This window comes from Acomys minous, assembly GCF_964271855.1.
Source record: "Acomys minous genome assembly, chromosome: 2".
Taxonomy (NCBI): domain Eukaryota; kingdom Metazoa; phylum Chordata; class Mammalia; order Rodentia; family Muridae; genus Acomys; species Acomys minous.
Genome location: NC_140484.1, coordinates 101,420,664 through 101,447,492, shown reverse-complemented (window position 1 = coordinate 101,447,492; position 26,829 = coordinate 101,420,664). Strand labels below are relative to the sequence as shown.

The 26,829-nt window shown below is 42.6% G+C and overlaps 1 protein-coding gene across 7 annotated transcripts in view; it reads left to right on the top strand.

Annotated features, from left to right (window-relative positions):
• TJP1 (tight junction protein 1) overlaps positions 1–26,829 on the top strand; it is a gene marked incomplete at its 5' end in the record, with an annotated part of 244,602 nt that overhangs the window by 147,026 nt on the left and 70,747 nt on the right. The window contains one exon of one of the 7 annotated variants that reach the window (XM_084765544.1): positions 10,824–11,302. The exons of the other annotated variants lie outside the window; for them this stretch is intronic. Within the exon in view, the coding sequence (XP_084621670.1) occupies positions 11,276–11,302 (27 nt within the window). Of the gene's footprint in view, positions 1–10,823; positions 11,303–26,829 lie in introns of those variants that run through there. 7 annotated transcript variants of the gene reach the window in all.

Genomic DNA, 26,829 nt, shown 5'->3' with positions numbered 1-26,829 from the left:
TTAACATGCACTGATATGAACACTATTAACATTGTCATTATTGGCCTATACAAAAATACATATCAGCATTATTACTTTGAAATTGTTTTCTATTTATATTTAGCTTTACGAGGATTGTATTCTGTATCAATGCTTACATTATAAGTTGGTATATCGGTAGAGCATAATGACGCAATCTGTAATGCTAGCACCTGGGAGGGTGAAGGAGAAGGATTACCATGTATCCGAGGCCATGCACCTGAGAGGGTGAAGGAGAAGGATTACCATGTATCCAAGGCCATTCTAGGCTACATAGTCAGTTCTAGGCCCAGTCTTGACTATGGAGTGAGACCCTGCTTCAAAAAACAACAATAATAATAATGGTGTATGTTAATAATGGTAATATGTGTTAGACATATTCATGTTTGCTAGTGAATACATTATTAGAAATATACTGATGAATATGCAAATATTTATTAATGCACACAATTATACAATGGTTTCAACACGGCAGTGTTCCTGTTGTCACCATCAGATCAACCGAATGACTTTCTTGTTTCCCTTCCTGGCTGTTTTTTTTGTTTTTGTTTTTTGGGGTTTTTTTTTTAGAATATACTGCAGTCACTGGAAACCTCTTCCCTGCGTGGCTAGGTCACTAAAAGACATAAGATTGTTCTTTCCAACTGTGTTTTTGGTAAGGACAGAAAAGAGCAGGGAGACACCAAACTCAATATTCCTTTCCAGGGCACATCCCTGGCCTAACCTCTACCACATGCTCCTCTACACCTCCTGGAAGCACCATGAGCAGACAGGCGAGTAGCTGCTTTTTCTCCCACAGATCCATTGATTTGGATTCTCCCTGCCGTCTTTGGATGGCACATTTAGAACCAGGGAAATGTAGACGGCTTATTCTCCTATCCACTAGTGCGTGAGGCCCTAACAAGCATCTCAGGGCAGTTCTTTCAGAAAGATGAGCTGGAGGGAAAATAGCTCTTGACCATAATAAATGCACTAAGCAAAGTATGCTGGTGCAGCCCTGTGATCCCTGAGCTTGAGAAGTAGAGGTGGGAAGCTCAGAAATTCCAGGACTCTATCCCACTATATAGCAAGTCCAAGGCTAACCTGGGCTATACAAGCTCGCCGTCCCCCCATCATGAGAGAGATCTAGAATGTGAATATATGGATAGGATACATTTTGCCTGGCTCTCCCACTATTTGGTGATGTAATCTGCCTGATCTGATGCTGTTATCTTAGTTACTTTTCTATTGCTGTGAATGATACCATGACTAAGATAACTTGATGAAAGAGTTTCCTGGGAGGCCTGGCGTGGTGGCGCACACCTTTAATCCCAGCACTCGGGAGGCAGAGGCAGGTGGATCACTGTGAGTTCAAGGCCAGCCTGGTCTACAAAAGTGAGTCCAGGACACTCAAGGCTACACAGAGAAACCCTGTCTCCAAAAACCTAAAAAAATAAAAAATTAAAAAAAAAAAGAGTTTACTGGTAACTTAATTTCAGAGGGTGACTCATGACACGTAGGCATACTACCAGAGCAGTAGCTGAGATGCCTTGAGACACAATCATGAAGCAGCTGATGAGAGTTCACTGGGAATGGTGTGGCCTTTGAAAACTCTACTCCCTGGCTGGGCATGGTGGCGCACACCTTTAATCTCAGCACTTGGGAGACAGAGGCAGGCGGATCGCTCTGAGTTCGAGGCCAGCCTGGTCTACAAAGTGAGTCCAGGATAGTCAAGCCTACACAGAGAAACTCTGTCTCGAAAAACCAAAACCAAAACAAAAACAAAAACAAAAAACTCCACCCCCAGTGACACACCTCTTCCAACAGGGGCACATCACCAACCTTTTGAAGTAGTTCCATTAATTGGGACAAGTATTCAAATATATGAGCCTATACAGGCCATCCTCACTCAAACACGAACTTGAGCATATAGAAAGTATAAAAGTTTAAAATTAACATGTTCAAAATAGTCCTCCTAGTATTTGGAGAGTAGGAGAAGCTGACAAAACCAGAAGAATATACATGAACTAAACTCTCACAAGGTGTGGTGGCACACACCTTTAATCCCAGCACTCAGGAGGCAGAGGCAGGCGGATCACTGTGAGTTCAAGGCCAGCCTGGTCTACAGAGCCAGTCCAGGACAGCCAAGGCTACACAGAGAAACATTGTCTTCAAACAAACAAACAAACAAACAAACAAAAAATAGTTCAAGGAGACAGTCTCAAAAAGAAGAGAATGAGGAAACAACTCAGTGGTAGAGATTTCGTCTAGCATGTGTGAGGCCCTATGTTTAAGTTCCAGCACTGGGAGATGGTAGGGGATTTGACTGGCAAAACTTGATACAGTTGAACTGGTTGTAGTAATGTGAACCAATAGATGTTCAGTGTTTCAGAGCTATATAAGATGCAAGAGGAAAACAGGTCCTCCTGCAAGATGTCCGAGGACTCCCGGTAGTGTCCTTGTGACAGTTCTGTAAAGTTCTGTATGTGTGTACATGCCTACACAGCAGCAGACTGAGAGGAGACTCCTAATGCATTCGTGCATTCAATACAAAATTCATACAGAACACACTTTTGTATCCTTTTGTGTGGAACCAATAAAAGAAACAATCGAATAAGACACAATGGGACAAGTATATCAGGCAAGTGATAGAATATTTGTACTAGATGGAGAAACACATAAAAAATTAAACAGAAATTCACATGGGTGCTTAGGGAAAGAGGGTAAACTTTTAAGCTTTTCTTGAAGAGCAAATTGGCAATATCAGTTAAAGGAGTCTTTTTTTTTTTCCTAAAGACAGGGTCTTACTGCAGAGTCCAGGCTGACCAGGAGCCCCTCCTTCTGTCCCCTAGGGGCTGGGATTGCAGGAGTGCACAAGTTGTCTAGCTCTCCCTTTATTTATCTTCAACCCCCAGAGGGTCTGTGTGAACCTCCGTCCTGGAGAAAAACTTGCACATGTGTCTGAATAGCTAATATAAGGATTACATTACAACATTATAAGAACAGAAACTGTCTTAGGGAAGTTACACCATGTGTGCAGTGTAGATTATCAGACAGCCATTTAAAAAATTTTTTTTGCATTATAATTTTTTTATTAATTCATTCATATTACATCTCAATTGTTATCCCATCCCTTGTATCCTCCCACTCCTCCCTCCTTCCCGCTTTCACCCTATTCCCCTCTCCTATGACTGTGACTGAGGAGGACCTCCTCTCCCTGTATATGATCATAGGGTATCAAGTCTCTTCTTGGTAGCCTGCTATCCTTCCTCTGAGTGCCACCAGGCACTCATATCCAGGGGATGTGGTCAAATATGGGGCACCAGAGTTCGTGTGAAAATCAGTCCCTACTTTCCACTTAACTGTGGAGAATGTCCTGTCCATTGGCTAGATCTGGGTAGGGGTTTGATGCTCACTTCACGTATTGTCCTTGGTTGGTGCCATAGTTTGAGCAGAACCCCTGGGCCCAGATCCGCCTGTCATGATGTTCTTCTTGTAGGTTTCTAGGACCCTCTGGATCCTTCTATTTCCCCATTCTCCCATGCTTCTCTCACCTAAAGTCCCAATAGGATGTCCTCCCCTCTGTCCCACTTTCCTGGTAAGTGAAGACTTTCATGGGACATGCCCCTTGGGCTAGTGTCCAGATATAAGTGAGTATATACCATTTAACTCTTTCTGCTTCTGGATTAACTCACTCATTATGATCATATCTAGTTCAATCCATTTGTCCACAAAATTTGGAAATTCCTTGTTTTTAATAGCCGAGTAGTATTCCATAGTGTAAATGTACAGTTTCTTTATCCATTCTTCTACTGAGTGACACTTAGGCTGTTTCCATGTTCTGGCTATTATGAATAAGGCCGCTATGAACATGGTTGAGCAAATGTTCTTGTTGTGTGCTGGAGCATCTTCTGGGTATATTCCAAGGAGTGGAACAGCTGGGTCTTGAGGAAGCCCTATTCCCAGTTTTCTGAGATAGTGCCAGATAGATTTCCAAAGTGGTTGTACTAGTTTGCATTCCCACCAGCAATGAAAGAGTGTTCCTCTTTCTCCACATTCTCGCCAGCATATGGTGTCGCTTGAATTTTTTATCTTAGCCATTCTGATTGGTGTAAGATGGAACCTCAGAGTCATTTTGATTTGCATTTCTCTGATGACTAAAGACGTTGAGCATTTATTTGTTTTTCAGCCATTCAATATTCCTCTGTTGAGACTTCTCTATTTAATTCCAGACAGCCATTATTTTGTTTTATTTTATTTTTTGGTTTTTCGAGGCATGGTTTCTCCATGTACCGCCATTTTATTTACTTTGCTAGTTTTTCTTTTTGAGACAAGGTCTCACTATGACTCAAAAATGTCTTGAATCCAGTCTATCCACCTCTGTCCTCCTGAATGCTAGGACCATAGGCATACACCGTCATGCTTGCCTCTAAACAGCCAGTTTAAATGATACCGTCAATTGTTTAACATATTATCAAAGACTAATATTAAATGAAAAGGAAATGAGATTCAGAGTAACAGTGACTGTAGTTTACCTAACAAACACAGAAATGTATATTCTCATTTGTTTCTCTGCCTCTATTTCCACACACAGATATTTAGATACATACCCACACACACACACACACACACACACACACACACACACACAATGTCAAAGCACAGAAAGCAATCTGGAGACAAGCTTTCCATTTCAGTTTAAATGATAGTATTCATGGGCAAGTGGAATGCGAGCACAGTAGATTTTAAAACTGTATATTACTTGTGAAGTAAGGAGCAGGGAAGACCCAGACGCTCCGGGCGTGCCTTAACACAGAGGAACAGCTTGTGGGCAGCTCTGGTGAGGCTTGCTACCAATCTATAGAAAGAGGTACAGTAAGCTCCCCCTGTATCTGGAGCCTGATGCAAAATAAAGCTCAGACCCTGTTCCAACATCAGAAGAAGTGCCGGTAAAGCCATTAATTACAGCTTAAGCCTGGTGGTGGTTGGTTTTCTTTTCCCCTCCATGGTTGCCATCATGATTTGTTATATTTACTTGTTGATCAGTGTCATTCTAAGAAAGAGAACTTTAAAATATAAATATTAGCACCAATTTTACCATTCGTATCACACAACACCAATTTATTTTATTTTATTTTAGTTTAGTTTGTTTTGTTTCTTGATTTTTCCAGACAGGGTTTCTCTCTGTAGCCTTGGCTGTCCTGGATTCACTTTGTAGACCAGGCTGGCCTTGAACACACAGAAATCTGCCTGCTGCTGCCTCTGGAGTGCTGGGATTACAGGCGTGCACTACCATGCTTAACTGCATCACCAGTTTTAAGTGTAAATTTCAGGGATTTTAGTTCCTACAAGGAATTGATACAATCCAGACTTTGTGGATGCTTGGAGCTGGCCACACATGACCACCACAACCAGACATAGGAAGGTTGGGAAGAGCCGGTGGGGACCCCATCCCCAGGAACAGAACTTGTCTTGGCCTGGCAGGCATGCAAGAAGCACTGGCCTTCACAGGGACCAGGTGGCACCTCTCTGTGCCATTGGCCTGCTGGCTTGCTGCGGGCCCCCTCCTCAAGTGCCGTAAAATGTGCTAGCGGATGGCCCAGATCCTCTCCTTGGAAGTGACTGGAGGAAGGATGATGGGACAGCATAGGCCCAAAGTCCAGCGTGCGACTTCCTCTGTCTCTGCTGTGGTGCCCTGGGATCCTGTCCTCCTGCACTGCTGCGAGCCTTTGAATGGTGCTCAGGGCACATCTGTCAACGGATATTTCGTTTTTTGTGTTTTCAATGGGAGACACCAGAGGAAGCTTGAATTCTAAGGTAGAATTCTTTGGTCCAAGAGAGGATGGAGATGATGGGGATGCAGCTGAAAGGTAGGCTTCTTAGCCCAGGGGGAGGGGGAGGAGGGGGGGGCACACTATTCTGCGTGGTTTATCAGTGATTTGACAAAGGGGTAGAGTTTCCCTTCATTTGTATCCTTTCCTAGCAGGGCTAGGAGAAGAGGGGCTTGGGCTGGAGAGAGCCATTAGCAGGAGCCAGAGAAACACAGCCAATGATGGGAAGAAAAGCAACACACTGCTCTGCGCTGAGCCAGGAGGCCTCCGGGTTCTGCACTCAGGGCACTGTCGCAGCTTCTCAAGTTCTGTTCGTGGACTATTCGGGACCTCAAAAGAGAAAGTCCCATTTGCTGAAGTCGGAGGAAGCCAAGCGAGGGGTGCTTTTGTTTCTGAGACATGGTCTCAGATAGTCCAAGCTAGAAGGATTCTTCTTTATTCTGAAGAGAATAAAATTTTATTTTTATGTTAGTGTTTATATGAATTGTAAAAAAAAAAAATGAAATGATGAAGGGAAGGGTAAGGGAGGATAGATACCACACAAGTACCACCTATACATTTATGGAAATGTCATGGTGAAACCCACTAATATGTATAGTTAATATTCACTTATAACAAAAATCAAATCACATTGATCATTAACAATATTCCCCCCCACCCCACGACAGGGTTTCTCTGTGTAGCCTTGGCTGTCCTGCACTCACTTTGTAAACCAGGCTGGCCTCGGACTCACAAAGATCCGCCAGCTTCTGCCTCCCAGAGTGCTGGGATTACAGACATGAGCCACCTTGCTTGGCTTTAGTTTTGTATTTTTATTGTAGTGAAATATAAATCAAATTTTATTTACCTTTAAGTATACAATTTATAATGTTTATCTTAAAATAAGATACATTAAGGGCTGGTGAGCTGGCTTAGCAGGCAAGAGCCAAGCCTGATGTCCTGGGACCTATTTGGTGGAAACGAATAACTGACTCTCCCAAGTTGTCCTCTGACTTCCATATATATATATATGTCTGCTGTGGTATGGGAAGAGAGAGGGACAGGGAGGAAGGGAGGGGGAGAGAGAGGAGGGGGGGGGCGGGAAATTAATAGCCTTGTATTGTGCCCTTGAAGTGTTATGTTTGAAATTTCACTGGTTTATATATATTAAGGTAGGTCTCTCCTCTGTAAAAGTAACTTTCCATCACCTGATTTACTTGTCGCCCCAGAGGCTTACTGCCTCCATCTGCTAACCTAGGTCTAGTCCTGAAACCTTTTAGCCGCTGTACAATTTAATCTAGGCCTAGAATGTTTTCAGCCTCTGAGACTTACTGCTGAATAAGCTCACCCTTTCTAGTTGTTTCTGAACTCTTCCTGGCTGGTTCAACTCAGCTGTCTGGCTCAAAACGCCTCTTCAAGCTGACTGAGTCAACCTGGCTTCTTTCTGCTTCTTACTGAATTGCTGTTTGGCCTCAAACTAACTCCAGCAATCTGTTCTCATCTTCTGGCTCTTTCACCTGTGTCTAGCTTGTTCTCTCTTCAGTCTTTCTCTGTAAAACTCTCCCAGTAAAACCTGCCTCTGCATTCCACAAACCGAACTGTCATACAGTCACCTACACTGCACAGTGCCTCTCACCAAACTGCCTGACCAGCACTGACAAGAACTCAGAGATCTGCGTGCCTCTGCCTCCTGAGTGCTGGGATTAAAGGCGTGTAGCACCATGCTTTTCTTTACCTGAAACTTGCTCTACACCCGAGTGACCTTGAAGTCAGAGATCTGTTTGCCTCTTCTGGAATTAAAGGCGTGTCCAGATCACAGAGACCTAGAAGGGCTTTGGATGTGATCTCTTATCAGAACAACCATGTTGTGAATTAAAATTCCTCTACACTCCTCTCTGTGTAGCTCTGGCTGTCCTGGAACTCCCGATGTAAAGCCGCTGGCCTGGGATTCCCTGTGATCTGCCTGCCCCAGCCTCTGTGCTCCGCTGGGGTTAAAGGCTTACTCCACCACACCCAGCTTGTTGAAGTCTAGAAACTTGACAAGTCAGAAATGTTTCTTCTGGTTTTGCTCTGTTCTGTGACCATGGGCACATGGAAGTCCTGAAGCCACTCACAGGTTCCTTGGTAATGTAGCCTGGTTAGAACGCTCAGTGATGGCACATTACCATTAATAGCGTTTTTTGTTTTTTATACTCTCCTCTGCTGCACGCTACCAAGATTGCCTTACGGCCCCCAACATTTCCTCTTTCCTTTTCAAGAGTAAGCTCAGAGCACTTACCGGAAACAACACTGAGATGCTTTTCTAAAGGTTGTTGTTGTGGGGTTTTTGTTTTGTTTTGTCTTTTAGAGTGGAAACGAAAAGGTACATCTGTGATATGTAAGTGTAGACATAGTTCATTGAGTCAAGGCTGTTTGACTAAGTAACTCTAAGGTTTCTAGAGACTCTGTATGTTAGTGCTTCTTTTATTCTGACCGCAGACACCAGAAATCCCACAGGAAGTTGTGCTTCTGAGTGTTGTGGTTTTCAGTTTCCTGTTCCTTTGCATGAGATCAGAGAGAAATCTGTACAAAAGGGAAATTCTTGGTTGCACTGTCTTGTAACTCTCAGTGAGAGTCTCTGACTTACTTGCCTTTCTCCCCGTTTTAATTTAAATCCAGAGGACTTGTGGCCACATCCATCTGTAATCATTGACGTCCTGGTATAATCTGAAAACTTTCTTGCTGTTCAGTGGATAAATGCCTCTGGGAGTTAAGGATGTGCCTCTGGGATTAGGCTGTCTGCTCTCCACTCCACAGTGAAGCACCCCCCACCCCAATATGGAGATAGAGTCCTTCAAAAGCGCTTTGAAAAAAAAACATGATTTTTAAAAATTTCTTTAATTTTGTTAGCATACACATGAATAGGTTTTATTATAGCATCTTCATTTTTATAGGTGATGGGAACTTCCCTTGCTATTTGGAGAAGATATACAATTAGAGTTTGGGAGCTGGGCATGGTGGCGCACACTTTTAATTCCAGCACTCGGGAGGCAGAGGCAGGCAGATCACTGTGAGTTCGAGGTCAGCCTGGTCTACAAAGTGAGTCCAGAACAGCCAAGGCTACACAGAGAGACCCTGTCTCCTGCCCCCACCCCCCCAAAAGAAGAGATACAATTATAGTTTGATTTAGATATTAAGAATATCTATTCAACTTACCTAGTGTAACATACAGGTCAATTTATATAATTCAGTTATTTAAAACACCATTGGACATTTTAAAAAGTAATTTCATTAATTGGAAATTTTTAATTGATACACTTTTAGTACTGAGCCTAGCCTTTAACGGCTGAACTTTTTATTTTATTTTATTTATATATTTTTGTTTTTGTTTTTTGAGACAGGGTTTCTTTGTGTGGCTCTGGCTGTCCTGGACTTGCTTTGTAGACCAGGCTGGCCTCGAACTCACAATGATCCACCAGCCTCTGCCTCCCGAGTACTGGGATTACAGGCATGTGCTACCACGCCCGGTTTGATACACTTTTTAAAGCAAAGTATTCTGAAAGTGAAATGTTTTTATTTGATATTATTTTTTAAAGTTATAGTACAGATAGGACCAATCAGGTATATTAGATTTTAAAACGGTGCAATGATCTAACAATTAGCTTACGTAGTAAGAGACTTGATAAATGATTGACCAATGAGAAAAGGACAGAGTATGTGCATAAAATATCCTACCTGCCTCTAGGTAGGATTGCAGAGTAAATTTCTTATTAAATGGTAATGCACTGATATGAAAGACTTTCAAGGATCACTTTCTCAAATACAGCATTCCTAGGTTCTTTTTTTTTATTTTATGTTTTCTCATAGGAAAAATTTAATCACTCTTCTTACGAGAACACAGGACACTTTGCCTTTGAAACAATCACATGCATCATGACTAACACAAAAAACCAACTCTTAACTTTTCATGCATGCCAAGAAATAGGGTTTGGTTTGCACAATGCTCTTTTCTAGTTCAGCTAGCTTAGGATTGCAAAATACATGACTTTGAAACCTTAATTGATGTTTATGTGTCATATGTGGATATTTCTTAGTTAGAATTAAGTTTGATTTTGTCACACTGTTGAATTCTAAAGAGAAAATAAAAGTTTAAACCTCTATGTTTATGCCCCCTCCCCCTTGAGTGACCATGGAAGCACTGTACTAGGTACTTTGAGGATGTTATTTAATGTTACTAAAATTTTCTGATATTTGTAAAGAGCCTTATAGTATACAGAGTGTAAATTAAGGAAGCATGAAGTAGTTTCCTTTTTTTCTTTTTTTAATGTTCAGTAAGGCAGTTTGGCTTAAGTTTGCCCAGTGGATTGAACAGGTTGATGAGTTCCGAGTGTATTTACATCCTTTTCGATCTGGCTTGAGCAGGACATAGTTTAGAAAGGCAGGCAGCCTGATCTAGCTTTTCAGGGGCCAGGAATTTCAACAATCTTCATAGCCTCAAGTATTCTATCAAGATCCCTGTCTAGAGAGGCAAGAGAAAGCAGCTGGGATTACCTCTGGGTACTTTAACCAGCCCCCACCCGCACCTCCAATTGCCCAGCTCTGTAACCTGGTTTATTTAAGGCAGTGTGTTCTGAGGCTGCTAGTGCACTTCTGATGTGCTTTAAACAAAACCACATCTCTCTTCATTGGGGTAACAATGCTTAGACACGTGGGTGACAGTTGTGACCATTGTTAGTTATGAGGTTAAAGAAACCAGTCAGGTATTGCCCAGGCCCGCCTTTCCTGCCATACTCCCGCGTGGGGCCGATCCGGGGTTGAGAAGAGAGTAGACAAGACTCCGCATGCAGTAGGAAAGCTTTGGTACACAGGGGTTGGAGGTTCTCGCTGGCGAATTCTACCAGATCTTTGATTAAAACAAACAGGATGGCTCGCGCTGCAGCGGAAACCGCCTAGCAAGTTACTTGGAGAGCTGAGCTTTTCCTTCCGCGCGGGGGTCGGACCCGGCCTGGCCCCGCCCCTCGTCGAGGCCCCGCCCCCCGCCGGCTGGGCATGCTCAGTGGCCCAGTCCGGCAGGTTTTGCGTGGCCGCTTGAGTTGCCCGCGACGGCTCATCCCGCCGACGGCACGTCTCTCGGCGGCCGCGCGTTCCGGGGAAGTTACGTGCGGGAGCAGGCTTCTGAGGAGGCGGCCGGGGCCAGAGGGGACAGCCGGAGGCCCCGGTGCTGCGGAACGGCGAGCGGGCCGAGGGCGGCGGAGGCCGAGCAGGCGGCCGGGTGTGCCCCGCGGAGAAGCCCGGGCGGGGCGGACGCTTCCCCGACTTTTGTCCCACTTGAATCCCCTCCCCGTGGGCCGGGCCTTTCCGGCCTCCCCCGCCCCTATCCCGCTCGTCCCCGGGAGATGTTTATGCGGACGGTGGCGTGAGGAGCGGGCGGGCCGGCGGCGCGGAGTTTTTGGGTCCGAGGAGCTTCGCGCGGCGCGGAGAGAGACAAGATGTCCGCCAGGGCCGCGGCCGCTAAGGTGAGAGCCTCACGGCCGGCGGGGCGGCGGGCGGGGCGGGAGGGGACCGGCGGGGGGGGACCTCGCCCCGCCCTCCCCGCGGGCAGCAGCCGGGGGCGACGGTGGCGGGGCGGGGAGGGAAGGCAGGAGGGCGGGCTAGGGGTGCGCCTGCCGCCTGGGCAGGTGCACCGCTGCCGGTGCCTGGCTCCGGCTCGCGCTGGGAGGCGACGTGCAACAGGTCCCGCGCCCGGAAAGTAGCCCCGGGTGAGGATTCTCAGGTCCCCGGAGCTCGTCCGCGGAGACCCGGGGGTGTCACCTGCAGCAGGCGGGTGGGTAGCCGGGGCTGTCTCTGGCGGAGTGGTTGGTACCCGGCGAAACCCTGTAGTTTCGATCTGATGTCACCCGCTGCGGTATGCGCAATGGCAGCGATAAAGCTTGGAGAAAGCAAAACACTCAGCTTTAGGGTAGCTAGGGTTTATTTTGAGGTTTATTATTTATGCGAGGCGACAGAAGGAGGAAAGTTCTTAGCACTTTAATTTCAACTTTGAAAAGTAGCATAGAGTGTCCCTACATATGGACAGGAAGATGGACACAACCCGTCTACCCCCCACCCATTAAAAAAAAAAAGGCCTGGTGAATTCTGCACAAAACAACTTTGCAGTGTTTCTTGACACAACAGTGTGTTAATACACAACAGTGTATTAAAAACGGGATCCTCCTTCCCTTTTGTACATTTAAATTTAATAATAATCCTAAAGTACTTGCTCTTTCAGTGACAGGAATACAAAATGTGATGAGCGGAAAAAAGACATCTTCCTTAAAAAAAAAAACCAATCCATTACTTAAGCAGCTTTAATAGGTGATTTTATGTAGTTTTCTATTTGAAATATTTAAACTTAACCTTTGGGAGCAGATAGAAGGAAGTTTCTGAATTCTTGACAGGACCTGTCTTTTGGCCGGCAGTAGTTTCTGGCTGATGTTTAGAAGTGAATAGATTGTTTTAAGGAGTAGGACACTCTTCCTGTAGGAATAATTTAGTTTATATCTTTTTTGAACATTGAGGAAGACTCTAAAAGTAAGACTGGGCCCAAAGACTAGAATCAGTGCAACATTTTGTTACTTATAAAATATAAAACCTGTTATTTACCTTTGCTGGGACTTCCTTTCCTGGGAAGAAAGGCTTTGTTGCCTTATTACACAGAATGCCACTTTGTTTCAAAGTGTGAGCTCTGGTACTTGTTATTCAAGACAACACACTTGGAAGGTGTTGTTACCAGAGAAGTGTTTCCAATAGCTGGCTGCCGCAAGGTGACTTAGAAGGTGTGCTTTTTGCACATAAATGATGATATTGAGATTTTATGGCACATGCCAATATTTGCATGTTTAAGTGGGGTTGAAGGGTTATGTTCTTGGGTGCTGTATTAGGGGGCACTTTACTTAAAGCTAGGCCCACCATAAATTAAGCAGGTAAAGCGCAGCGCGCTAACCTGGTGTCATCCTTTAAGTCACATTTATTCTCCGGTAACCAAAAATGCTCAAGAGCTCAGCTCTGTCACTGCTTTACATAGGGTGCTTTTGTTTCTCCTATCCCTGTTTAAAAAATTACAGACACTGATTTTGCAGCTTGCTCTTCTGTTTTTAGCACAACAGTTGTAGATCTTGTGCCTAAGCCAGTACTTTTCCTTCTGTGTTTGTGTAATGGTTGAGTGGTTTTCATCATGCAGCTCAGATCATCACTGTCTTTTGAAAGAGACGTTTGGCTTGTTTCCAGGATATTATTGCAGCGAGTATAATTTATATAACTATTTACATTTTTGTATCTGAACACTTACTACTGTATGGCAAAGTCTTAAAAATGAATTGTTATGTCAGAGAGTGCATTTGAAATTATGATACATACCATTAAAATCCTGCTCCAGAGTCTATACCTAAGAATCAATACAGCAAATACTGTTGGGTTGCCTGCATTTTGGTGAAGGACAGCAAATCCAAGTCAGTGTCATAAAACTTTGTGAGTGAAGAGAATCAGTAAAACTTACCCGTGGTCCCTGAATTGATTAAGTTCAGTGCAGTTCCAAGAATTCCAGTGTGGTATTATGGAAAACATGATAGCTTGATAAGACTTTTATCTTATAAATGAATGGAAGGAGAAAGTCCCTTCAGAAAACCTAATTTATTATAAATTCTGAAGAATGTAAAGTAGGGTATTGGTTCAGGACTAGAGAACGGACCTCCATAGCCAGAATATGTATGCATGGCTTGTCAGTGATAGCAATCAACATTTAATATGTGCTAAGTAAGATCTTCTGTGTGGGTAGTTCACTTAGTATGCACAGTAATGCGGTGAAGTGGAAGGAGAAGTCGTGCATAGGCACATTTTAGCCCAGCCAAAGGGAATAGCATGAATATATGTGAAACTAAGATTATTGGGAAAGGAGCCATTATTCAGTAAATAAAACTACAAAGACTGGTACCTTCTTTAAAGAAATTTTTTTTCTGCTTCATATGCAACAAAATAAAATCCAGATGACTTTGTTGTAGTTATTCTTGTGCATGTCAGATGGGGTACACACATGCTGTGGAGACCCAGTGGAAGGCAGATGACAGTTTTGTGGCACTCTTCAGCTGCAAGTGTCTTTTTTCACGTCTGCCCCCACGAAGGTTTAAGTGTTTGAAAAAGTAAGTGACAAAACACTAGGAAAAAAGTGTAGGGAGACACGCACACGTACCAGCAATTGCAAGGGAATTCTGTGTACGTGATATTTAGTAAATAAAGAGAAGAGCCTTTATGTGTATGATGTGCATCTGAATTTGCAACGAGTTTTGTTTACTTCGTACTTGATAACAGTTACTCCAAAGTTGAAAACAGGCGTTTGGGAAATGCTTTTCTGCCTTACCAAGTAGTTGCTTAATTATGTAAGAAAATAGCATTAATGATTATTAGGAACATTTTTGTTGACTGAACCACAGAAAATGGCTGAAGGAAGTTGCAGCGGCTTCTGGATTTTCAAGTTGTTTCACTTTGGAGGAACAGTAAAATTTAGATTGTGCCCTCTTTGGCTATCTTACTGTTTTGCAAAGTAATGATATGTTTGTGTCTGAGAAGCAGTTTTGTTTTTCCTAGTGGCTGTGTCTAAAATCATAAGGTAGATGGGTATAACAATGATCTACACTTTTCTTTTTAAACCATTGTTCGGTTTATTGTGAGGATTCTCAGGAATCTATCAAGTGAGGCACAGTGAGGTTTTTCCCCAGTAGCTGAACACTTTTGAAACTTAACTACAGAAGATAGTGAAGCTAATGAAAAAAATGAATCGTTGCATCAGCCTTTATAGATAGATAGGGATTGTCAGCTGAGAAACTGGGAAACAAGTTTTAATTTGGTACCTAACTAATGAGTGAGCATTTGCTTTGTAGGCTCCAAGAATAAAGGAGAAGCTCATTGAGGCTTAAGATTTGCTCCTTATGGTGTCTTCTACCATTTATGGTCTTTGTTTTAGCGAGGATCACCACCCACCCTCCACCCCCCACCCCCCACCCCCCTCCCCACAGACTTTGCTCAATTTGCACCATAGTTTTCACCAGACTGTATTTTAGGCACTGGCGTAGTATTTTTTGGTGTGTTCAGGCTTTTAGATGCCATTCATTAAAGCTCTAATTCATGAAAATTGCCTGATGGACCTCATTGCATTGTGTAGCCTTTAAACTTGTCATAACTTACTGATACAGTGCTGGTTCCCCTAGTAGATGTTTTCATAGTAGGAGTTTGTCAAGTGAACTTTTTCTTCAGATTTGAGGAACACCTACAGTGGTGATAGAGTTAGCCTTACTGCCCAATAGTTAAGGAGCTTGAAGCAATCTTTAACTCTTAGAGCTATGATGGGTATTAATAGTACTACTGCTTCTTGTTTGGTTTGAGGGGAAATTACAATACTTTTTTTTTTTTTTAATCCTAGAAATGCTGTTCTGCTTGTGATTTACCTGCTCTTTAATCCTTTTCTACTTAGAGACATAGTGTAAGCTCAGTACAATTGTTAAGAATAAATCAGAATAAATAAAGTAGATTACAGTGTTGTTAGAGAAATGTCTTTAAGGAAAAACACTTTTTTAGAAATTTGTTTTTGTTTTTGTTTTGGGAGTGTCTTAAATAATAGTTTTGATGAAAATTTTGGAAATACAGCTTTGTGTCTTGATCTAGCTGTGATGTGTTGTTAATAATCCAGTCTTCAGAAAGAAGGAGCCCAGCTTTAAGTTCCTGTGTTATGCGTCCTCATCGCCTATCTGCAGAACACCCCAGGCCTGCAGAGCTGTCTTCACACTCACTGCCAAGTCTCCACTGAACAGCGTAGTAACTGAAAAGCATGGGGCAGGGTTTTTATCAAATGTCAAGTAAAACTAAAAGTGGCCTTTATTTAGAACGATTTTCATGAAATATTTGACTGATTTTTTTCCAACTTTGAAGAACAATGTCCAAAAACAAACAAACAAACAACAACAACAACAAAAACCAAAACCCTTGTTAAGTTTGGCAGCATTTCATCTGGTGGAAAGAGATAGACATTAGGGTAGTTTACCAAGTTTCAAACTTACTCCAACTTGCTCTGTTTCTGAGTAGCATTTCCTTTGTAAGCCTGCAATAAAAATAGGCCTTTTGCTATCTTTGACCTAGAGCACTGCTTAATTTATTTATTGGAGAGAAGGGTGGCTTCAGGTTGCTCCTTTATGGGCCAAGCAGGCGCTTTATTTCCATTTCTTCTTAAGCAGATAAATTGTTAATAATGAGTGAGAAGCTTGGGTAGGTATGAAGGGAGTGAGTCAGGCGCTTTACTGTAAAACCTGGGACGGATAGATAGCTGGGCTCTGAATGATTGGCCGCACGGTTCATGATAAAGCCAGAGGTGTCAGATCTTGTCCCATAAACCACTCCCTTAGTGATGCAGACAGGCTGTTCTGTTTACTAAATCTTAACTTGGGGGTACACTGAAAGATAATGTTTTATTAGATTTTTGTCACAGGTATTTTAGTTCTGGGTCAGAATAAGTTGGATTTTGGAATGCTAGGAATTAACTCGGCATACACACAGGAAGGTCTAAGTAAAGGTAGTGTTTTCTGTTAAGTACATTTGTTTTGATTTGCTAAAATCTTTCAAGTTTTTATTTTTTAAAATAGAGTAAATTCCCACGGTAAACGTTTCTATTCTCAGCAGGGCAGTGGCGGAGGCAAAGGCATTCAGATCTTTGTGAGTTTGAAGCCAGCCTGGTCTACAGAGTGAGTTCAGGATAGCCAGGGCTACACAGAGACCCTGTCTCAGGAAAAACAGATCCCACTTTATCCTTGGTAATTTTAGGAGTTGTCACTGTTTTGATATTGGTGCTAGTGTTTTTTTTTTTTTAAGTTAGAATTATTATTTGAGATGAGGTCTCAGAAAACCAAGATTAAGCCCAGGTTTACTGTGTAGCTGAGCTTAACCTTGATTTCAATTCTTCCTGTGTCTTCCCGCCCCCACTAAATCAGCGCTTTAAACAAACAATTTCAAAAGACTGAGTATATGTTAAATTTATTTATTTATTTATTTATTTATTTATTTATTTAGATACAGGGTTTCTCTGTGTAGCATTGGCTGTCCTGGACTCGCTTTGTAGACCAGGCTGGCCTCGAACTCACAGAGATCCACCTGCCTCTGCCTCCCGAGTGCTGGGATTAAAGGCGTGCGCCACCACTGCCCAGCTATAAATCTTTTAATGCTAGAGTTTAGAAGGACTCCAAGAATGACTCATTGATATTGTTAACACTGAGTACATTTTTAGTTCTGTGCTCTAGAAGTTTACAGTATTCAGCTGCTCTATAGTGTAACGACCAGTTTTAGGACTTGTAATTCATTGCATAAACCCAAAGCGTTTGGGCTGGTATATGGCGCAGTTGGTGGAGTGCGTGCTTGTCTGGCATACAGAAGGGCCAGGCCCAATCCTGAGTACTTCAGAAAGTGGGCGTGGCAGTGCATGATGTACTCCTAGCTCTGGGGAGGAGGAGGTCATCCTCATCTGTGTAAGGAGTTCCAGGTTATCTATCTTGGACTCCTTGAGACCCTGTCTCAAGATCAGAAAGACTTAAAAGGATAACTTAGTGGTAAGAGCACTTCTGCAAGCATGAGGATCTGAGTTTGAACCCCAGCACCCATAAGAACAGATGCAGGTATACCTGTGTACATAACCTCAGCAGTAAGGGGCTGAGGGTGGCAAATCCTGAGAGTTCCCTGGAAGTACACCTTGCCTAAATAGCCAGTTTCTGCCTCAGTAGAGACACTGCTCAGGACACGAGAGAGAAAGGTAGCTGATGTCCTGCTTTGACAGCTACATAGTTAGGCACCAGTACACTCAAGTCTATGCACCACATACACTTACAAATTCAAAATCAGTCTAGGTTACACACCATGGTAGAGGTCAGCCTGAACTGTGCAGCAGCACCTTCCTTGCTGTATGCAGAGAAAAAAATGACTACACCAGGGTAGGAGTGGGGGTACATTACTAAAATCTGAACACTTGGGAGGCTGATAGAGGAGGAGCGCAAACAATATTTAGCCAAAGCAACTGCATTTTTAGAAAGTTTTAGAGATATATGGGTGGATGTAGAAGTGGTAAAATTATAAAGAAGAGTGCCATAGAAGGTGAGACAGATATAGTGTTTTGGGATGCAGTTAAAGTTACACTCAAAATAAATAGCGCAAGGCCTGGAGAGATGGCTCTGTGGTTAAGAACACTTGCTGCTGCAGCCGGGCATAGTGTCATAGTCTTTTAATCCCAGCACTCAGGAGGCAGAGGCAGGCAGATCTCTGTGAGTTCAAGGCCAGACTGGTTTACAGAAAGATTTCCAGAACAGCCAGGCCTATAACACAGAGAAAACCTGTCTCGAAAAAACAAACAACACACCTTTGCTCTTGTAGAGGACCCATATTTGATTCCTAGCACCCACATGATAGCGCATAGCCCTCTACAACACTAGTTCCTGAGCATCTGATGCCCCCTTCTCACCTCTTTGGGTACCAAGAATGCTTGTGGTGTACACACATATAGGCAAGATACACCTAAAATAAAATGAATAAATCCTAGAACAAACAAACAAACCAACCTAAAACAATAACAGCATTCTACTGTAAGTTTTTCTTTCTTTCTTTCTTTCTTTTTTTTTTCTGAGAGAGTATAGGGTTAAGGAGTTAGCTAAAGTACATCTAACAGTTTCTGCATTTTTCCTTGTTAATTTTTAAAGCATTTGTATCGATAAATCTGGAAATGTTTTGTGCATGTTTGGTATCTGAGCTAGAAACATAAGGTAATTAGAATTTACTTGTGTGCCACTCTGTGACTGTATTGGCATGAAAGATAGGCAGGCGTTTCCTGTTACTACTTATGTTTAGGGTCTAGCATGTTGCAAAGCATCTAGCAGTCTGGATTTTAAAAACTTTTTTATTCAACAGATACCTGCTGCGCATCCATTACTGCTAGGCATTGTGGTGAGGGCTGGAGTGTTAGCAGTAAGTGTATCTCCGTATTGGTGAGTGCTATACTAGTGAGAGTAGATAGCAAGCAAAATACTGTGTGCAGTGATAAATGCTGGTCCCAAATGTGCCATTTCTGGGCCAGAATCTCCTATCCTAAAAAAAAAAGCATGTCTGGTGCCTTTCTTTATAAGTTTACCATCTGAATCCTATAAACATATCTCTAAAACTTTGTGGCTGCTTTAGCAAAATACTGTGATCCTCCTTTTTGTTGTTGTTGGTTTTTGTTTGTTTGTTTGTTTGTTTGTTTGTCTTGTTTTTCGAGACAGGGTTTCTCTGTGTAGCCTTGGCTGTCCTGGACTGGCTTTGGCTTTGTAGACCAGGCTGGCCTCGAACTCAGAGCGATCCGCCTGCCTCTGCCTCCCGAGTGCACCATTGGGCCCGGCACTGTGAGCCTCCTTTATCAGCCTCCCAAGTGCTTGGGTTGCAGGCAGGCTCCTCCACGCCTTTCTTGTCTGCCTGCAGCAAGATGTTACTGTGTAGCCCAGGCTGATTTTGAACTCATTGTTCTTCTGCCTTAGTCTCCTGAGTACAGAATGTGCCACTGCTCCTAGCCTGCCTTCATATAGCCTTTTATTGCAGGAAGACTTTGCGCCCCTTTGGGGGGAGAAAAGTAGTTTAAGTTGTGATTTTGTAGTGGTTGACTATTGTGCAACTATATTATCTAAACAGATTATCTACCTGTTAGAATTCTTACAGTTATGTGAAAGCTATTTAGTTAGTTTTAATTTTGAGAATATTTTATGATTAAATCTTAAATCCATAGTAGGTGTCCCCTTAATTTACTCTGGTAAGATCACTGAAATCTCCAATAAACAGAACTATGTATTATAGACAAAAATGAAAAAACAAATCTGTCTTTCAAAATATAATGTAAATCTTTTCCAGTAGTATCACAGAAAAGGAGTTTAGAAAATTTATTTACTGATTTACTTGTTAATTGTACTGGACTATTGAATCAAACAAAATTATACTATACTGATGCTGTATTGCCTATAAAATTAGAAATGAGTGGGCATTGAAAATATATTCTGCGACCAGTCAGTAGTGGCACATACCTTTAATCTCAGCACTCAGGAGGCAGATATTTGGTAAGTAGCAATGGAATTGATAAAAGCAAATCAAATACACATAATTTGCCCGTTTGTCCCATCTTTTTAAAAAAGATGAACATTGGAACAATTAATTACAGTACTTTGAAAAACTGTTAATTTTTTTGGTACTGGTAAGGGTCTAAGTGTTTATTCTTAGTGTTTATTCTTAACCAAACAGTACCACTGGGTAGCCAGAGAGTACATGAAAGAAGTTTTCTTAGATATTCCAGTTAATGAATCATTAAATAACAATACTTTAAACACCAGATTATCTGGTGACATCTAGTGAATAAAGAAAATCTAGACAAGCAATTAAAGAAAGAAGGACTGATCTATCTAAGCAACAACTACAAAAATCTCAGACTCTGATACCACTTATAAAACTAGGTGTGGTGGCCTATGCCTTTGATCTCAGCACTTAAGGGAAGGCATGAAGAACAATTCAAGACAGCTACAAGTACATGAAGAGTGACCAGCCTAGGCCAAGCCCAGTATGGTGGCACACACCTTTAATCTCAGCACTGCGGGAGGCAGAGGCAGGCCGATCTCTGAGTTCCAGGCCAGCCTGGTATACAAAGCCAGTCCAGGACAGCCAAGGCTTCACAGAGAAACCCTGTCTCCAAAAACAAAACAAAACAACAACAACAAAAATCCCCAACAACAACAAAAAGACCAGCCTGGGCTACATGATAGTGGACTCATTAATTGGTATCTGTACTGAAATGTGAATATGGGAGATTGATCATAATTTCCATTTGAAATGTTTTCCACCAAAAAAAAATCTGAAAAGACTGAAACCAGAGTGCTGCTGCCATGACCCAGCTAGCACTCCGAATGTCCCTGCGCTAGTTACTTGAGCAGCTGCCTTTTTCCCAGTACAGAAGTAGAGGGAGCCTTAGAGATAAGCAGGTGTCCTACAGGAGCATTCTAAAAGATTGCCCGATACAACCAGTGAGTGTGTGGCAGTGTAAAAAAGTTAACTCTTTCTTAAATAAGCAGCAGACAATTAAGTGTGAGCTCTAGGCGGTGGAGCGACTCGCAGGCACCTTCACACTCCTCAGCTCTGCCCTAGAGTCTTAGGACGGTCTCTTGAGGAAAAAGGAAACCAGTGCCAGATGGGCAAGGCAAGGGCGTGAGCACATCCCAGGCACAGGAAGCACTCTAATCAAGAGCCTGATCCCTGGCAGGAAGTGTGGCTCCACTTGTTCAAAAAGGTCTGGATTTATTATGTGCTATGATACTGTATTAAGTGCTGCAATAACCAGTCACAACCAATATGACCATGCTGCCCCCAGAGCTTACACTCCAGTGGGAGACACAGACAATCCAAACACTTCAGGGTTTGGTATGTAACTGGGGCTTAAATAAGCACTACAGGAAGGAAAACCAGTGACCTAAGAGGAACAAGGAGAACGCCGGCAGGAAGTGTGTGGCAGAGCTGAAGAGGGTCTGGAAGGGTGCCACACAGGCTAAGCAAGCATGCTCACACCTCTTTCTAAGGACCACGGTTTGCCTCCTAACACCCATATCGAGTAGCTCGTAACACCTGTAACTTCAGCTCCATGGGATCTGATACCCTCTTCTGGTTTCCGTGAGCAACCACACCAACACACACACACACACACACACACACACACACACACACACACACACACACACACACACCACAGACTTTAATAAGTGAGTAAAGGAAAGCAAAAGCCCATCAACAAAGGGCAAAGAGAAAGATAAAAGATGAGGTCATTCAGGTAGACAACAGCCAAATAATCTAACAGTTTTGATTACCAATTTTGATCTTTTATTACCTAAAGCTAATAAATACAGAAGGTTTTAGGGTGAGTGAATGTTTGTGTGTGTTTTGGAAGTGGAAGAGAACTAATCATAACACTAAGATTCTGAAAAGATTACTTCTAAGGCACAGGACCATGGAACAGGGGTACAAGAAAGTTAAGAGCGAGAGGACCAGGAGGCACACTGAAAGGCCGTCTCTGCAGCTGCTGTTATTTGCAGCACAGGACCCTGCATGGATGGGGAGAGGGGCTCATGAGGCTCCACCCTTAGCTGAGGAGCTATTGGGTGCTGAAGGAGAGGAAGTGATTTTTCTGGGGAGGTGTGGTCACTGATATGTTACCCTCACCCTGTCAAATGCCCTCAAACCTATGTGCACATATACAGGCAGCACTAACTGGGCTCAATGGATTAAAAGAGTGTGGGGTCCCTGAAGGTAGGGAGATTTGAGCTGACTCTGATCAAGATACATTATATACATCTATGAAAGTGTCAAAGAATAAAAAAGATTCATTCTTATTTTGGAAAAACAGGGACTAAGATATTCTTTAGAAAGCCACTGTAGAACTCCAAAGAGAATTAGTGTGTATGCTGCATGTGTAAAGGGGGAAGATAGCAAATGGTAGCAAGTACAGAGGTGCAAACCGAGAGACTTGCTGGTCAACCACTCACCACTAAGGTGGACATCCAACTGAGTTGTTTACACTGGATTTGTAATTACTTCAGAGCGTCTATTGCCTAATCCGCCAACCAGGACTGTAGCTCTTAATGCTAAAATACATAGTTTTCATAAGTATATCAGAAGCCCAAGCACTATTTCTGAAACTAAAAAATAACCTGCCGAATTGAGTCTACTTTTCACAGACTAAACTTTATACAGAATTATGCTCAACCATAGTCCCTATGTGCTCTTCTCCAAAATTAAAATTAACAATTTTACCGTTAACAGTGTTTTAAAAAGATGTGTCTTTGGGTTTTGTTGTTGTTGTTTTTTCAAGACAGAGTTTCTCTGTGTAAGAACAGCCCTGGCTGTCCTGGACTCACTTTGTAGACCAGGCAGCCTTGAACTCACAGAGCTCCACCTGCCTCTCGAGTGCTGGGATTAAAGGCGTGCGCCACAGCATACCTGGATAAAAAAGATGTGTCAATTTAATAACTTAACGATGGGCTTGGGTCTGTTGAGTGTACAGCTACCTGAGCTGGATACTGTTGGCATTTTCTACTCCTATTCCCTTTTAAATAGGTGAGACAGCAACTAATGGTAGATACATTCCCCCCCAAATTCAAAACTTAGACCCCAAACGCAGTAGGTGAAAGAACCTGACGATTATTCCATGACTTTTTAAAAAAGTCCTTTTGCTGTACAGAATCAAGCCTGGTTACAGGTATGCAGTGTTTACATGGGCATGTGCTTTATGTACATTTGCTTTATGCACATTTATACATTGATAAAATGTTTCACAATAAGAAGATAAAATTAATTGAGCTTGCTAGTTTTAAATCAAGGCATTTATGTCAAAATAAGAGGTTTACAACCTGTTATGAAAAACTGGAAAATTTGGCTTGCCTGACCCCAGAAAAAAACCAGCTGGAGCTACAATAGCTGCTTCCTTCACTGCAGCTTCCAACAAGTACAGTGGTGCCCTGCCTCCAGCTCTCACGAGTACAGCGGTGCCCTGCCTCCAGCTCTCACAAGTACAGCGGTGCCCTGCCTCCAGCTCTCACGAGTACAGCGGTGCCCTGCCTCCGGCTCTCACGAGCACAGCGGTGCCCTGCCTCCGGCTCTCACGAGTACAGCGGTGCCCTGCCTCCGGCTCTCACCAGTACAGTGGTGCCCTGCCTCCAACTCTCACCAGTACAGCGGTGCCCTGCCTCCAGCTCTCACGAGTCATGCTGCTTATCCAGTCTAAGACTTACCTAACACATACCGTGTTCGGCTGATGCTCGTCTAGAACACAGGAGCAGTTAAATGTGCACATATTAGAATTATAACCAGATGTGGCTAACTACAGCAAATGGATTAACCCTGGATCCTTCACTTGTGCAAGAGAACAATAATACCTAATAGAGCTGTGAAGATAAGTAGTATGGTGTGTTTGTTTTGTTGTTGTTTTTCAAGAGATGGTTTCTCTGTAGCCTTGGCTGTCCTGGGCTCACTTTGTAGATCAGGCTGGCCTTGAACTCACAGATCCACCTGCCCCTGCCTCGTGCTGGGTTTAAAGGCGTGTACCACCACACCCAGCGTTCTGAAGTATTTTTAGCAGTACATTAAAGTAAGCAGATAGATCATAGGTGTATATAACATAATTTTCAAATTGAATACACTTCTTTGCTTAGCTCTGGAGTAAGAAGGAATCTTACCAATATCTAGAAGTTTCTTTCAACTTCTGGGCCTATGTGCAAGGGTAACTAGCCTGGCTTCCAACAGAGTAAACTATTTTTGTCTGCTTAATTTAAAATCAGTGTTGTTTTGTGGGTTATACAATTTATGTGTTTGTTCACTTTGACAAGCACAAAATTTTTGTTTTTGTTTTTTCGAGACAGGGTCTCTCTGTGTTAGCCTTGACTGTCCTGGACTCACTTTGTAGACCAGGCTGGCCTCGAACTCACAGAGATCCACCTGCCTCTGCCTCCTGAGTGCTGGGATTAAAGGCGTGCACCACCATGCCTGGCTGGCAAATACAAAAATTTAAATATATGATTCTAATGCCAGCCTTTTCCCTATGAACAGGTAAATTTGCTTTCCTTTTATAAAATTGTCATCTTTTTATTTTTCTACATGATTTTCTTTAAACTAATATGTTCTGAAATAATGTGTTCATAAAGATATTGATTTCCCTTGCTGCAGTCTGGGTTCTCACACATTTCTGACATGGTTGTGCTCATTTGTTACATAATTTCTACTGACACTTTTATCCTGTAGTCACTGAGTGCTGGTTTTAATAGCTGCTTGAATTCCTACATCTAACGGGTTGTATTTTTCTTCTATTTCTGAATTTTGTTGAGTCCCTGGCTGCTCTGAGAGTCCCTTCAGTATTTCACTCCATGAACTGCAGGCTGATCTTCCTGCACCAGCTCTTGGCGTCTAAGTTTTGAGAGTTTAAGTGGTGCCCTTTAGATGTTACCACCATATGCCGCCAGCTACCTGTGAGCACACTGTGTGTCCCCTGGCTGTGTACCTCACTTGTCTGCACTGGTCAGAGTACGACACTGTAGGTTTGGAAATTCTCACAGGGTCAGGACCCGTCACTATACTTAGTTCCTGACTTAGCCTCACCCCAAGAAGGAGTCTTGTGTTCTACTTTAGAATAAAAAGCTAACAACAACAACAACAAAAAACACCGAAACAAGATTAAAAACAAACAAACAAACAATAGTGCTCTAGGGAAACTGGGAACAGCTTAGGTAGCGGAGTTGCTCCCAAAAGGCGCCCAGAAAGAGCAGGATGACTTGATTCTCCAAATGGAGGACTGGGAGCCACGTAGAAACTGATTAGGGTGTTTAACTAGGGTGTTTTCTAGGCATATATTTAGTATCTAACATTTTTAAGGCCCATGGAAATTTTGTTCTTTTGTGATTGTTAGATAATACAGTGTATTGGTCTTAGCTTGAGAGATGTTCAGTTTTTGTATTTTAGGTCTTCTTTTGCAGTAAATAATGTTTTATATTAGCTTCATTGGTTCTCATGTTTTCTCACTGGCAGTTTCTCAAGTTCACTTTGTTTTTCCTTCTTCCCCCCCAAAATAGTTGTAGTCTATAGGGTCATCTTCGTCCTTTGTAACTAGATGTTGGTTTCTGTTCTACAGTCTTGCTGATTGATAACTCTTAGATTAGTATCTACTCTGGGTCTCAGTGTTATCTTCAAACATGTATACCCTGGATCTTCAAATTAAGCATGTCTGAGACCACATATGTAATTGTTGACCACTCTTTCAGAGCTGCATTTTGCCTTGTTTTGTGTTTTCAGGATAGAATTTCTCTGTGTATCTCTGGCTGTTCTGGAACTCACTCTGTAGAACAGGCCTGACTTGAACTCAGAGTTCTTCTGTGCCTCCCAAGTGCTGAGATTAAGGTGCCACCACTGCCACTTCCTTCTCACATTAACTCCCTTTAGCTGATCTTTCTGCCTTAAATCTGCCCTCCATTTACGGGCCTCAGAATGAATTCTGATTTTACTGTTCAATTGTTTTTGTTTTTCAAGACAGGGTTTCTCTGTGTAGCTCTGACTATCCTGGAACTCACTCTATAGACCAGGCTGCTCTTGAACTTAAAGAGATCTGCCTTCCTCTGCCTCCCAAGTGCTGCCATTAAAGATGTATACCACCACACACAGCTGATTCTAAAGTTTATTAGTGCTTTTCTATTGAGTTTAAAGTTATCAGTGTTACATCACAATACATGTCATGTGTCTGGAGATCTGCTGTTTCTTGGTTTAACCCTCTCTCTTTCACAGAGAGTGCTATTTAGTCATAGGAAAATGAGCTTTCTTGTCAGTTCAGCTCTTCTGACTTTCTCCCATTTATAATTGGCCTAAAGGATGATGAAAGTAGCTAGATTTGGGATCTAGAGTTGGCCGGAAGCCCTTCAGATTTGGTGATCTGGGTAGTGTATTTGCCAGCTGGAGCTTAGAACAAAGAAACCAAACAAACTCTTGGCAGATTCTGAAATAACAGCTTTTGCTTCTTTAGAAATTATGATTCTAGTCAGTTGATGCCGACTAGAAGTTGTGCAAAACTAATACAGCAGCCTAGAATTACAGTCGCTTTTGATGCTAATTATTGAATTTGTGACCTATTCTTTAGTATATTTTAACAAATAGACCTTTATAGCTGGGAAGACCTTTTTCCTTGAGATAATTCAGTCTAACTGCCTGGTCTTATAGGTGAGGCAAACTAAGATCTCACTTCTAATTCATAACAGATTTGGGTGCTGGTCTTACGGCTGGACTAGCTCATTTTCTGTCTGGCTTGCAGAGTTAATAGATAATACTAGAAGCAGGATCACCATGCTTAGTGGATCGATGTCCTGCTCCTTAATTTTGTACAAGCCTACACACTTTTAGGATGAGACTGGTGTGGTTTGCCAGAGGCACTTGTGCAGGCTTTACAGGGATT